We start from the raw sequence: 14,233 nt of genomic DNA, 5'->3' as shown, positions 1-14,233 counted from the left end.
GCTCAGGCGCCCCAAAATGGGAACCATTTAAAACAAAAATTTTTTTATATTTATTTATTTTTGAGAGACAGAGCACAAGTGGGGAGGGGCAGAGAGAGAAGGAGACAGAATCCAAAGCAAGCTCCAGGCTCTGAGCTGTCAGCACAGAGCCCGACACGGGGCTCAAACTCACAAACTGTGAGATCATGACCTGAGCTGAAGTTGGACGCTCAACCAACTGAGCCACCCAGGCGCCCCGGGAATCATTTTTAGGGCTAGTAATAAATACTAAGGCTAATATTCCTTTAAAGCTGATATCAGGCAAGGCCTATGTGAAACAAGATGTAAAGTCTGTTGTAAGATTTAAAACACCTTCACTAACAACTCATTCCCTCCCTCGTTGCTTGTGCAGACCTTGTCCTCAATCCTTCAAAACCAGTCCAGAGCTCTTCTTTAAGGACCATTTTCTTAAAGTCAGCTTCATCTACTCGGGCACACGACACCCACTTTCTCTTTTCAGAGCAGTGGTTTCTAAACCTGTACGAGCCTTAGGGGTCATAAAAGTACTAATAACAGTTAGAGACACGACTTAGTGGTCAGCACTTCCTGTGGGTTCTCTAATTCAATCCTTCCAACAACCCAGTGAGATAGATACTATTATTTTCCTTGTTCTGTTACAAAGCCGAGACCCAGAGAGGTTAAGCGATTTGCTCCAGGTCTCCCAGCAGGTAGATGGCAGAGCTGAGAATCCAATCCAAAGTTCTCAATCTTCACTGCTACTTTCTGTAGCGCCCTCCCCCCCCCCCATCCAGTTTGGTGGCCTGGGGTGGGGTCCAAGCATCTTTGTTTCCAGCAAGCTTCATCAGGATTGTGATGCTCAGCATTTGGGCAGAGGCTGCTCCCTAGTGCTTTGTTGTTTGGTACTTCATGGTTCGATAATGACTCCCTGTGTATGTTCCCTGCCCGCATGGGCTGCTCTGCCTTTCAAGGATGGGGGGTCTCTCTTGCATGGCCCTTAGCATGGAGCTAATTTGTGGAATTTACTTATTTGGGTGCATTTTGTCCCCCTGGCCTTTTATCTTTGTCCCCTTCCAGGGTTAGGTGGGGTTAGGGGTGTGTTGCCAAAACTGTTTCCCAACCTGGCTGTTCCTGCCTTGCACCCTCAGGACGGAAGTTTGCAGTGTCCAACCTGTAAGACCATTTATGGGGTGAAGACAGGCACCCAGCCTCCGGGGAAGATGGAGTACCACCTCATCCCTCACTCCCTGCCCGGCCACCCCGACTGCAAAACCATCCGGATCATCTACAGCATCCCTCCTGGCATTCAGGTGCTCCCGAGTCAGCCACGGGCTTTTATTTACTTATTTTTTAAGTTTCAGTGTTTGCAGGCAATAGGTTTGTCTTTTTTCTTTAATGTTTATTTATTTTTGAGAGACAGAGACAGAGCACGAGGGGGGAGGGGCAGAGAGACAGGGAGACACAGAATCCAAAGCAGGCTCCAGGCTCCGAGCTGTCAGCACAGAGCCCGATGCGGGGCTCGAACCCACGAACTGTGAGATCATGACCTGAGCCGAAGTTGGACACTTAACTAACTAAGCTGTACAGGTGCCCCGGTAATATGTTTGTCTTAATCTGTTCAGGCTGCTGCAAGAAAATATCACAGACTGGGTAGCTTTTAAACAACAGAAAGTTATTTCCCACAGTTCTGGAGGCTGGGAAGTCCAAGCTCAAGGTGCTGGCAGATTCACTATCTGGTAAGCCCCTGCTTCCTAGGTCACGGACATCTTTATGCTGTGTCCTCATGGCAGAAGGGGTGAGGGAGCTCTCTGGGGTCTCTCTTAAGAGGGCACTAATCCCATTCATGAGGGCTCACCTTCATGACCTTATCACCCACCCAAGACCCAACCTCCAAATACCATCATCTTGGGGGTTAGATTTCAACTTGTTAATTTCCGAGGGATACAGACTCTCAGTTTATAGCAGTCCATTACTTCTTGTACTTCTTGCTTGCAAAATACATTCTGTTCCAATAGTCCCCATAGTCTCAACTCATTCCAGCATCAACTTTAAAGTCTAAATCCGAGGACTCACCTACATACCATCTAAATCAGAGGTGGGAGAGACCCCCATGTACAAGTTCCTCTCCAGCTGGGACTCCGTGAAACTGAACAGGTTATGTGGTGGGGCCCTCGTGAACAGGATGGGTGCCCTTGTAAAAGAGCCCCCGGAGAGCCCCCGCATCCCTTCCCGAATCGAGGCCACAGGGAGAAGACAGCAGTCTATGAACCAGGAAGTAGGCGCCCACCCGACACTGGATCTGCTGGTACCTTGGACTTCCCAGCCTCCGGAACTGTGAGAAATAGATCTCTGTTGTTTAAGCCACCCAGTCTGTGGTGTCTCATTACAGCAGCCGGAGAGAAATAAGATAATTTTATACTGTGAAAAGTTTCCTTTCCTCCGTCCACCCGGTTTCACCTCCTGCCCCTGCGTTCCGCCATTGTTCTTACCTTCTTACGTGTCCCCCAGGATTCTCCGTGCATGTGCAGCAAAGACTGTTTGCACCTCTCCCATTGGTACACAGAGGGGGACATTTTAGACATATTGTTCTGCACCATGGTTTTTTCAATTAACAATATAGTTTGTAGATCTTCCCATGTTGGTATAGAGGGAGCTTCTTCGTTCCTTCTTGGCTCTGGGTGAGAATCCATAGTATACGTACACCCTAATTTATATTCAGCAGTCTCCACTTGATGGGCATATGGATTGCTTCCAATCTTTTTACTACAACAAATAATACTGTAACAGATAACCTTGTATGCATGTGAGTATATCTGTAGAATAATTTTCCAGAAGTAGAATTTCTTTGTCAAATGATATTTGCATTTATAATTCGATAGATGTCCCTTGGCTTTGATTTTTGTGGGCATTTCTTTCCTCTTTTGATTCTTTGAAAGACAGCCCTAAGGAACAAATTGAATCTTATTCCTGACAGTAAATACAAATGTGCCCCTTCCTTCACAAATTGAAGATTTTTTAACTGATCTAGGATTCATTTATTTGGCAACTATTTATCAGTTCACCCTTCCTTCCTCCCTCCTCCTTGCCTTCTTCCATTTTGTCTCTTATTTAACAAACATTGGAGGATGGATTATGGGCCAGGCATGTTCTAGGTGCTGGAGAAGTAAAGGTGAGCAAAGCAGACACAGTCTTTTCTCCTCGGAGGCCCCCATTCTAGCGGGATGAGGAAGTCAATGCCCAGATACATAAGCAAGGTATTGCCAGCTAGCGATAAGAGATGTGGCAGAAATAAACCGGAGCAGGTGAGATAGTCTGTAAAATAATTTAAAGAAAAATATGGTTATTCCTGGAGGGACTTACCAGCCAGTCAGAGAAAATAAGTCTACATCACCGAACTATAGAACACAACATAATGTGCACCATAGATAAACGCTGTGGGGGGTCGGGGGGGGGGGCAACACAAGAGGTCTTCAAAGTCTGAAGACACTTGGGTTCTGAATCCTGGCTGACTCTGTATTGGCTGGGACTTTGGACAACCACCAGACCTCTCTGAGCTCGGTTTCTTTTTTCTTTTTTTAATTTTTTTTAACGTTTATTTTTGAGAGACAGAGAAAGACAGAGCCTGAGCGGGGGAGAGGCAGACAGAGAGGGGGTACATAGAATCTGAAGCAGGCTCCAGGCTCCAAGCTGTCAGCACAGAGCCCAATGCGTGGCTCAAACTCACAAACCATGAGATTGTGACCTGAGCCAAAGCTGGATGCTTAACCAGCTGAGCCACCCAGGTGCCCCTTGGTTTTTTCATCCCTACAGCTGGGAACCTCCTGTGCAGGGGGCTTTGTAAGAATGGGAGTGAACATTTGTATGTGCATGCTGTGGTATTGGGCACGGTGGTCAGGGGCTCAGTGCCCGGTGACTGGCATTATGTGAGCAAGCTACTTGTCCGGGTAAAGAAGAAGAGGGCTTATGTCTGTCTGTCTGGGAGGGTCTGAGGAGACTTTCTGGTGCAGGGCACCAGTAGTTGAACCTTGAGAGCCATAAAGAAATGGAGGAGAAGGTTTTTAGTGGGAGGACACAGCAGAGTTGTGGCGGAGAGGAAGCAGGGGTGTTGGTGGGCCACAAGGAAGAGTTTAATTTGGCTACTTGCAACGGTGGGGGAATGGGAGGAGGGTGCTTGAAGGAGCAGAGAGTGAAGGAGGACTGTGGGCAGGCCATGGAAGGACGCCAGCATGGTGAGGGCTGCAGCTTTATTTGTCAGGCTTTGTTTGTCCAGCTCACTGCTGGACGCGACCAGCATTTTGGGAAGTTGTGTAGTTGGGACTGCACTTTGGGAAGGTCAGCCTGGCGGAGGAGTGAGGGGTGACCTGATAGACCAGTTAGGAGACCATTCTGGTCATGGGGCCTGAACAAGGAGGGTGCGGAGGATGAGGGAGAGGGAGATGTGGTTGGAGGTGGGGGCAGCTGCGACCTTCTGGAATGACTGGAGGCAGCCAGTTGGGATGGTAGGGACAAGACTGACAATATGGGAGTCGGGGAGTCGGGAGAGACAGCCGGTGTCTGATCCCTGGTGAGAAGTAGGGCAAAGATCAGGGCGGGGCAACCATTTTGCAGGAGATTCTTTTCCCAGCCTCTGGGACTAAAGAATGGAGAGCCAGCACGGGGGTTGAGGGGGTGGGAGGGGTGGTGTTGAGGGGCCACTTGCTGCCTGTGTAGACGCCATGGATCACGGATCGTCCAGGAAAACTCAAGCTTACACCAAGGGAAATGCATCTCTCTGCAGTCAGTGCAGCCACTCTGTAGACCACCCCTTGCGAGTCAGTAGCAGGACCCCTCAGTGCTGTGTCTGTCCCTGTCCCTGGAGACTCCAGAGACCACAAGGGCTTGGGGTTTCCAAGAGGAATCGAGAACTTGGAGTTCTGCCTTCACTTCAGAGAACAAGTCTCCAATCTAGAGGAGGCAGAGTCGTGACTGCTCCACTTGGCGACGTGCAGGGAGCACACAGCCTCCTGGAGTCAGTGCCAGGCGGGTGTCTGTGTTGCAGACGGGCAAGTCCCAGGAGGGTGAGGTGCGGGCAGAGCTGTGCTGGGAATCATCTCTGGAGTTGGGCAGTCTGGCTTACAAACAGCTGTGGCCGTGAGCGTGTTGTAAATGTGCTTTGATTTCATGGGACTATGAAATTCAGAACTGTCACGTCCTGCGTCTCCAAGAAGACGTTGTTACCTCTCTCAGCCCAGGGGTATATTTCCCTTCTCCTGTATTGCGCTTAAGATGTTCAATTTGGAAAGGATAGATGATCTTGAGCCATGCTATTAAAAATCTTTTTAAATCACAGGATTTAAAACTCAGTTTGGGAGGGATGGGTGCCTGGGTAAGTTCAGTTAGTTAAGTGTCTGACTCTTGGTTTCAGCTCAGGTCATGATCTCGCAGTTCCAGAGTTTGAGCCCTGCATCAGGCTCTGCACTGACACGCAGGGTCTGCTTGGGATTTTCTCTCTCTCTCTGACCCTCCCCTGCTCTCCCTCTCTCTCTCTCAAAATAAATAAATAAACTTCTAAAAAATCAGTCTGGGACCACCATCCACTATAAGAAAAAAATGAAAAGTCTGTGTTTTCTTATAGTTTCTTCATTCATTCATGCACTCATTCACTCCTTGACTCATTTTTTTCAGCCACGGCACAGTTACCATTTGTGTGAGAGCTTGTGCTAGGAGCTGCATGGAATTATCAATATTAGATTGGCTTCATCTAGAAGGGATTTTTTAAATGGCTCCACAGACCCTCAGGGGGTCAGGGATGCTCAGAAATTATAGACAAACATTTCTGTTTGGGGTGGGAAGGGGTTGGGGTGGGGGATAGATGCATTGGTTCTGGGAGAAAAATCCCTCACTTTTCATGAGCTTCTCAAGGGGGCCTGTGGATCCTAATTAGGAAGCCTAGCTTCTGGCTAAATTCTGCATCAGTTTCTGTCCCTGCTTGCTTGCTGAATTGGGGTATCAGTGCACCCCCGAGTTCACTGCAGCATTATTCACAATAGCCAAGACCCTACATGCACATCAGTGGATGAATGGATAAAGATGACTCCAAGGCTCCTGGCTCAGAGGCACTTTTGTTATTCTGAGTACTTTAGAGGGAAAAAGTTCATCATGTGCCTCAGGAAGCCTGGGCTTAAATTTTGGCAAAGCCATTGACATTGGAGAAGCCCTGTAACCTCTCTAGGCTGAAGTTTTCCTCTTTTGTAAAACAAAAGAGCCCGTGGCCAGAGCCCACCGGGTGATGATGATGATGAACGTTTACTGAGCTCTTACTATGCACTGTGGTGCCAAGCTCACTTTAGCCTTCACACTCTCCCCATTCGATGGATGGGGGAACCCACACCCCAAGAGAGGGCTCCAGCCGACACATCGGGAGGTGGCCGCTCTGGGTCCAAACGCAGGTCTAACGACTCCAAAACAGGCGGGAAACCACTGCTATCACTGCTTTGGGATCTGTTCTCTGTCCAGATGCTTTGACCGTTATTATTGTCATCATTATTTGAATTAGTCACGCATGGTCTGCACCCCTTCATTAAAAACATCTTGAAAAATGCCCTTCGCTGACTTCCTTTCTGCTTTCAGGGGCCGGAACACCCGAATCCTGGGAAGAGTTTCAGCGCCCGTGGCTTCCCAAGACATTGTTACCTTCCAGACAGCGAGAAAGGGAGAAAAGTAAGAACGGGGGTTTGGGGGGCTGGGGGGTAGGATTTGCTTCTGTGTCAGGGCCCCAAGTTTTGCTTCCTGCTGTGCACAGGCTAAAGAGCTGAGTCTCTTTTTACCATAGACGCACATGGTAACAAGGTCATATTTGAGTCAACTGTAGGTTAAGGTGGGGACGATTAGAATGTTTTCTTTTTCAGGATAGTTGGGGCAGGGCTTTTTCCTCTCCTGGATAGCACTGGCAATAATTTATCTATTTTAGGATCCTTTCCCAGGGGCCTTTGCTGCTTAGCAGATGGTCCTGGGACCAGCACCAGTGACAACACCTAGAAGCTTGGTGTTGAGATCAGGGAAGGTTTTGAAAATCCAATCATTTTCTGGCCTTAGCCACAGAAAAATGAACATAAAGATTTTATTCTAATTTTACAATTCGTAGAACCACTGAAGCCCAAACCTCGGGGCACCTGGGTGGCTCAGTTGGTTAAGCATCCGGCTTTGGCTCAGGTCATGATTTCATGACTTCGTGGGTTCAAGCCCCGCATTGGGCTCTGCACTGACAGAATGGAGCCTTCTTGGGATTCTCTGTCTGTCTGTCTCTCTCTCTCTACCCCTCCCCCACTTGCACTCTCTCTGTCTCTCTTAAAATGGGTAAATACACTTTTTTAAAAAATCCAGAACCTTAGAAACTCCTTCATTTTAACAAGATCCCAGGTGATCTGACAGTACATTAAAGCTTCAGAGGCACTGCTCCAGGGCAGGGATCCTAATTTGTGGGAGATTACCTTTTTTCTTTTCTTTTAATGTACTTCTGTATTCTATGACTTTCCCAAAAGACAGAGGGAAAAATCATTGGGTTTCTGGATCCCCAGTGATTCATGGTTCAAGCTTCAGTGGTTCTATGAATTGTAAAATTAGAATAAAAATCTTTATGTTCATTTTTCTGTGGCTAAGGCCAGAAAACGATTGGATTTCCAAACCTTCCCTTATCTCAAAAAGGAAAAGAACCATTGATCTAAGGGGGTGTCATGCCCCTTTTTGTGGGGTGCAGTGCTGGACCGGAAGTGGGTTTTAGCTAGCTTTCTCTAGGTCCTGCTGGGTAACAACCTTGGTCTCAGAGGCTGACATCAACAAATGCTGACTCTCATGCACTGTGCATGCCAGTGGCTGTGGCTTGTTTGGCTGCTATGAGTCCACTCTGTCTGCTCCGTGGGGCTCCGTGTCCTGGAATCCAGGCTGAAGGAGCAGCCTTTCTGTGGTCTCTGCCCTTCTCCTGGAAGGGAGCAGAGGAGCAAGAGAGAATCCGAGTGGAATAGTGTGAACCCACTACAGCTGCTGCTGGAAGCTTGTCGCTCCTACTCACCTTTCACAGGCCCCAGCAAGTCATGAACACCACACAAGGAACAGGGTCATGAACTGCCTACAAGGCAGCCCCTTGGGTCACATGGCAAAGGGCATGGGTGTTCTGTTACAGAGGAGGAAGCAGATCATGCGGAACAATGAGAAAATCAACCACATGGTGAAGATGTACCCAGTGCAGGGTCCTCAGATTAGAAGTCAGGACCAGTCCTGATCCTGAGCCCTGAGCAAGCCATATTTCTGTGCCTGAGCCCCAGCTCTACAGTCCCAACCGCTGGCTAAACATGTCTGCTGTGAAGTCCTACTGCTAAAACTTGAATCTTCTTGCCAAGAGCTGCTCCCCCTCTCTTCCAGGCCTCCCTCCTCTTGTTAATGACATACCCAGAATCCCTGGGACCCATATTGGACACAGTAGTCTCCTTGGACTCTCTCTCTCTGAGCCACCACCCCACTGGCTTGTTTCCCAGTGAACTGCCCGCCAAACCATGTGACTCCTTTTCTAATCCTGCCATACCCACCTAGTAAATACATTTTTTTTTAAGTTTATCTATTTATTTTGAGAGAGAGAAAGAGCATGAGCAGGGGGAGGGGCAGAGAGAAAGGGAAAGAGAGAGAATCCCGAGCAGCCTTTACACTGTCAGCACAGAGCCCGACACGGGGCCTGATCTCACAAACCATGAGATCATGACCTGAGCTGACATCAAGAGTCTGATGCTTAACCCACTGAGCCACCAGGGGCCCCATAAATACTTTCATCTTTTACCTGCCACCAGGTTAAGTATCTTAAAGTACAGTTTCTACCACCAAACTTTTTTGTTGAAAAGAAATAAGGTAGAAAAAAACCCAAAAAATTGTTCTGATATCTTTCCCTTCCTTCTTTACAAAGTACGATCTTCTCAGCTTGGCATTCAAGACCTACTATGGTGGGGGTCTGAACCTTCCCCTCTCACTAATTCCTCACCTTTATCCTTCACATCTGCTGGTCTGGGACCTTAACCTTGGGCTCTTGCACAGTGAGGTAATAAGAGCCTGGGCTTTGGAGACAAACTGGCCTGGGTTCGAGTCCTACTTTAGCAATTTACCAGATGTGGGGACTGGCATAAAGATGAACATTCTGAGGTCTTAGTTTCTGGGTCCATATAACAGTGGTTATAATTTCTATCTGTGTGGACAGGATGTTGTTAAGAATTAAGTGAAAGTAGCATTTGTAAAATGCCTAGCATGGTGACAGCTGTTGTTATAATTACACATGCCTTGGCTCATATTCATTTACTGTGTCTACATGTCCTTTTCTATTAATGGACAGCTGGCCCTTAAACAACTCAGGGGTTAGAGGTGCTGACCTCTATCCTCCCAAAGCTGATATCCACATATAACTTTGACTTCCCCAAAACTTAACCACTAACAGTCTACTGTTGACCAGAAGCCTTGCCGATAACATAGGCAGCCAGTTAACACGTATTTTGTATGTTGTGTGTATGATATACTGTATTCTTACAATAAAGTAAGCTAGGCAAAAGAAAATATTATTAGGAAAATCATAAGTATCATACTGTGAAAATATTTATATTTTATATTTTTATGTATTATATATATTATATTTTATATTATACTGTAAAAAAAAGACCACGTGTAGTGCACCTGCACAGTTCAAACTCGTGTTGTTCAGGGTCAGCTGTATCTCCCCCCTCCTCTCCGACAGTTCAGAAGCATCTTCCCCCATGAATTCTGAATGGATCCACATCTGAGAGTCAACAGAGTAGTAACTCAGACCATGGACTGTAAGTTCAGGCAGTCCTGAAGTCTAGGCCCTCTGCCATGTACTAGCTGGACGAACAGGGCAAGTCTTTATCTTCTGAGCTTCTTCGTGTGTAGAAAGGAGATAAGGAGTACCTGTCTTGTCGAGTTGTTGTCACTGGTACGTGACCCAGTGCTTGCTATGTAGTAAGTAAACCCTCGGGGGAGGGTCGATCGTATCTCTACCATGTGCCATTACTTCATGTTGGTATTACCACTCTTACAGTTCCCCACCTCCAGCCCACAGCGTGTCGAAGGTCATTCTTTTTTGAATCCAGGTCACTTTTATCGGCCGTCTTCATGCTGGGTAGGGTGTTAGGCCCTTGTCTTGCTCCGCAGCCATTTTTTAAAAATTTAGCTGAATGAGAACACTCTTCAAGCCCGAACACCTCTCTGGGCCTCACCTATGAAATAGAGACAATAGTAGCCCCTGCCAGATCTGCCTCCGTGTGTGGTTATGAGGACCAGGTGAGTAAATGAATGTGAAATGGCCTGGCAGAGGTCACCCCACTTCAACCATGTCACCGGAGAGCTCTGCCACACCACTAGCTGAGGGTGCACTAATGCCGCATTCGGGCGGCGGAGGGAATGGCGGACACGCTTCAGAAGCTCTGGGATCGCAAGTGCCTCGAATTCCTAGATCCTGTCTTTTAGCCAGGCTGCTGTAGCTAACATCTGTTGAGGTGTGGGTGCCAGGCACTGCTATGAAAGCCCTCGTACCATTTAGCAGATCAGAGCGTTGCCATTTTGTAAGTAAGGAAATTAAGGCCCAGAGAGGGGACAGAATATGCCCAAGGTCACACAGTTGGTGACAGACCCAAGACTTTACCTTGCGGCTCCCTGACTCCACCCCCAAATTCTTTCTATTCACTGTGCCGCTGGGGGCATCATGACGCCAGAAGACATGGACCCTTGGGAAGACCCTACCATCAAGACATGGTTTCTGACCAACACTGAATGGCTGCCTTTGGTCTCCTGCCTCCCCTCGCTCAGGTGCTGAAGCTGCTGCTTGTGGCCTGGGATCGCCGCCTCATCTTTGCCATCGGTACCTCCAGCACCACCGGCGAGTCAGACACCGTCATCTGGAACGAGGTCCACCACAAGACAGAGTTTGGCTCTAATCTCACGGGTCACGGCTACCCAGATGCCAATTACCTGGATAATGTGCTGGCTGAGCTGGCTGCCCAGGGCATTTCCGAGGACAGCACTACCCAGGAGAAGGACTGAGCTGGAGGGTCTTTGAGCCAGGAGGGGCCGCGGGGACCACAGGGCAGGAAGTGGGAGAATGGAGGTGGAAGTTGGTGCCATGCCCTCCCAATCCCCTCATTTCCCGCTCTGTCCTATCCCCATTCCCCATCCCTCCTGGCCACAGCGGGGAGGGAGATGAATAAGGTGATGTCATTCATAAACCTCATCCACCACAAAGGGGACATGGGATGAGGGCCATCCTCGGTCTGTTCCCATGGAGTTTTCGGTGCTGGGTAGGCAAGAACCCCCCCCCCCCCGCCCCCCTGAGTAGGGGCACGGTCAGCACACTTAGGGTATGGACAGAGCGTGGGCACTCTATACCTTGGCCTTGTGAAGCCTGAGGTTCAATGCCTCAGCTGGCTTCTTGCTGCTTCCACTCTGCTTTGAGAGCAGAGTTTCTGCTTTTTTCTCCTCCTCTGGAGGCGAGGAGCTCTCACTGTGCAAGATTGGGGGGCAAAGGGGTGAACCGCTAAATTGCTGTGACATCAGATGTCGATGCCTCGGTGTTCAGCGAGGAAGCACTTCTCACCAAGAGGGTCAGAGAAGCAAAGGCTTCTGGGAGCACACTCGGCTCTCAGAATAGTCCTTGGCCTCTCTGGGCCCTCCCTCCTCACATCTTCGACCTGTCCAAAGAGGCATCTGGTTCTCTTGTGTGGATGGATGGACTCTGGGATTCCTCTCTGGGTTGGCATCCCATGATGTTTCCAGCCCCTCTCTGATCAGACCAGAGTCTGCATCCCACTTAGCATCTGAACTGTCCTCAGGGAGAGGAGCCCATAGCCTTCTTCCCAACTCATCCCAGACCAGCTCAAAGATTCCATGAGTTTCATCAAGTCACTGTGAGTAGAGCCCAGGCTGGGTTCTGTGCCATCTATGTATGCGCATATGTGTGTGTGTGTGCGCGCGAGTGTGCACCACTGGGCCAGGTTGGTGGACAGTCCCATCCTGTTCTCCCATTCTGTTTTGCAAACTGTCAAACTCCAGCTCTGATGGGGCTCAAACAGCCAGGCTGCGGTTCCTTGACTTTCTTCACCCTTTGCCAACCCATTTCCACAGTAAACTTGGACCCAAATGGTAACAATCATGCATCTTTCTAGATGCCCCCAGGGAACAGTGCTTGGGGAGATGTGTCAGGTGAGGACTGGACTGACCCCTTTTTATATCTCTTTCAAGACCATATCTAAACCAGTCTATCCGGTCATGTTTCTATGAGGGCTTCGATCTGTCTCCATGCATGTTTGCTAATCAGAGCCCAGAGGGGGCTGGGCCCCTCATCTATTACAGATTGACCTAGAGCATGGAGGCAGACTTTTTAGCTCATTCCCAACAGGGTTGGGACCACATCATGGTCCAGTCCAACCTGCATTTGGGTTGTGTCCCAAGACTCTGTCTGTCCCCTCCCCAATATTCCTCTTGCTTTTCACTTCCCTTAAGGAATGAATTGGGGGTCAGGGAGGAGAGAAGGGGGATCAAGAAAGGAAACCCAATTCCCCCTTTGAAAGTGGGTTCTTTGAACTATGTGTTTGGGGGAAGTTCCTCTGGATACTAATTTGAATTTATATACCTCATGTTTTGGGGATTTGACGTATATATATCCATATATATTTCATAATATTTGGAAGGTTTTTGATGCTAGAAAAATGGAAACAAAAGAACCTTCAAAAATGGTACTTAAGTTAGAACCTGAAGCCAGGCTTTCCTGAGAGCTGGCTCCGTGGCCGCTGTTGCCTGAAGCCATTTTGACATTGGTGTGGCCAGTGGATGCACCTGAGTGTCGCCCAGTTCCTTGGGAGGTGCTGGTGCTGGGCCTTTCCTTATTCTCTGAATGGCTGTCGGGTTGCTGACTGGCTCCAGCAGAGGGAGCTCTGACGAGAGGAATCCTTCCTGACAACTCAGCTCTCAGGTCAGCCGGCCACCATCTTCTCTCACCAGCGGACCAGGAGATTGGGCCTGAGTCCACTGCACCACAGGGCACAGTTTCCTGCCAGTCGGGAGGAAACACTTGAACTCAACGGAAGAGACATGGCTGAGGCATTTAATATCCGCCCCCCCCCCCCCCACCGTGCCCTTTGCCAGGCCACCCTGTCCCAGAGGTCATCGAAGAGCCTCACTGCACCCCTAGTACCATCTCTGCCCTTCAGCACCTGGGTCAAGTGTCTGCTGAGCTTCTCACCCACAGGGATGAGGAAACAGACCGAGGGTCAGTGGGTAGAAACACACAGCTGTGGAGCAGGAGGTGGGGAAAGAAGGCAAATGAGGTTTGACAACTGGCCATGGCAGCGGGGACAGGCTGATTTCCCTGCCTCGGGCAGAAGGTATGGGTGGGGAAGGGGACAGCCGAGAAAAGAAGGAAGGGGACTCAGAGAATGGATAGGCAGGCAGGCGGTGTGCCAGGGGTAATACCACTTCGAGGGTAAGTCTTAATGCCTTCAAGACCTTACCCCTAGGATGCCGACCGTGTCTATACCCCTCGTTCTTTTCCTCCCTGAGGATGCTCAGCAGGGGGTACCTCCTCCTGGTGCTGCCCTTCGGTGGGACTTTCTGGGCAGAAGGATCTTGAATTTCCTTTTAACGCTGTGCCAAGCAAGGCGGGGGGCAGGGGGGAGGCAGCCCTTTGCCCTTTGTGCCAGCCTAGAAAGGCACAGTCTCAGGCGCAGTGAGCACCCTGCCAGCGGAGGTACTGAGCACCGATCCCTGGGATACGGGACGTTTCCCCACCAGTGTTGTTCCTGCTCTGTTCCCTGGGTTGCACAGGGAACCCCATGCCTTGCCTGTCATGGCCGGACCACCAGCTGCCTGGTTTTCCCCTTCCTGAGTCTCCAGGGATGACAAATGGGATTGCAGACAAACTCTGTCAGATGCCTGTCCCTTAGAGGTCAATTGTGTATATGTGGTTGTGCGTGCCTTTGTGTTTCATACCCTTTCTCCTGCCCTTTTGTAGAACTTGGACTTTCTCTGTGGTTTTACACTTGGTCAAAAGTACTTGTCCTGGTATTGGACTGTCGTGTGCATGAGAAGGGAGGGAGGAGACCCCGCGTGATACGGGAAGGGGCCTGTCCCCTATCCTTGTCCGTGGTCACTGGTATTTGCGTGGGGGTTTTCTGGGAGAGGGAAGGTGAATGCCCTAATGTAAAAACTAACCGATGTG

At 49.3% G+C, this 14,233-nt stretch overlaps 1 protein-coding gene across 2 annotated transcripts in view; it reads left to right on the top strand.

Annotated features, from left to right (window-relative positions):
• Positions 1–12,355, top strand: part of DTX4 (deltex E3 ubiquitin ligase 4) — a 34,844-nt gene extending 22,489 nt beyond the window's left edge. For both annotated transcript variants that reach the window (XM_053203137.1, XM_027045729.2), the window contains exons 7-9: positions 1,146–1,307; positions 6,607–6,696; positions 10,831–12,355. In XM_053203137.1, coding sequence (XP_053059112.1) covers positions 1,146–1,307; positions 6,607–6,696; positions 10,831–11,064 — 486 coding nt within the window. In that variant the 3' untranslated portion in view covers positions 11,065–12,355. The remainder of the gene's footprint in view (positions 1–1,145; positions 1,308–6,606; positions 6,697–10,830) is intronic.
• The last annotated feature ends 1,878 nt before the right edge of the window (positions 12,356–14,233 follow it).

This window comes from Acinonyx jubatus, chromosome D1 (assembly GCF_027475565.1).
Source record: "Acinonyx jubatus isolate Ajub_Pintada_27869175 chromosome D1, VMU_Ajub_asm_v1.0, whole genome shotgun sequence".
In the NCBI taxonomy this organism is placed as follows: domain Eukaryota; kingdom Metazoa; phylum Chordata; class Mammalia; order Carnivora; family Felidae; genus Acinonyx; species Acinonyx jubatus.
Note: the sequence above shows the minus strand (reverse complement) of the source record. Positions and strands in the feature narration are given on the sequence as shown.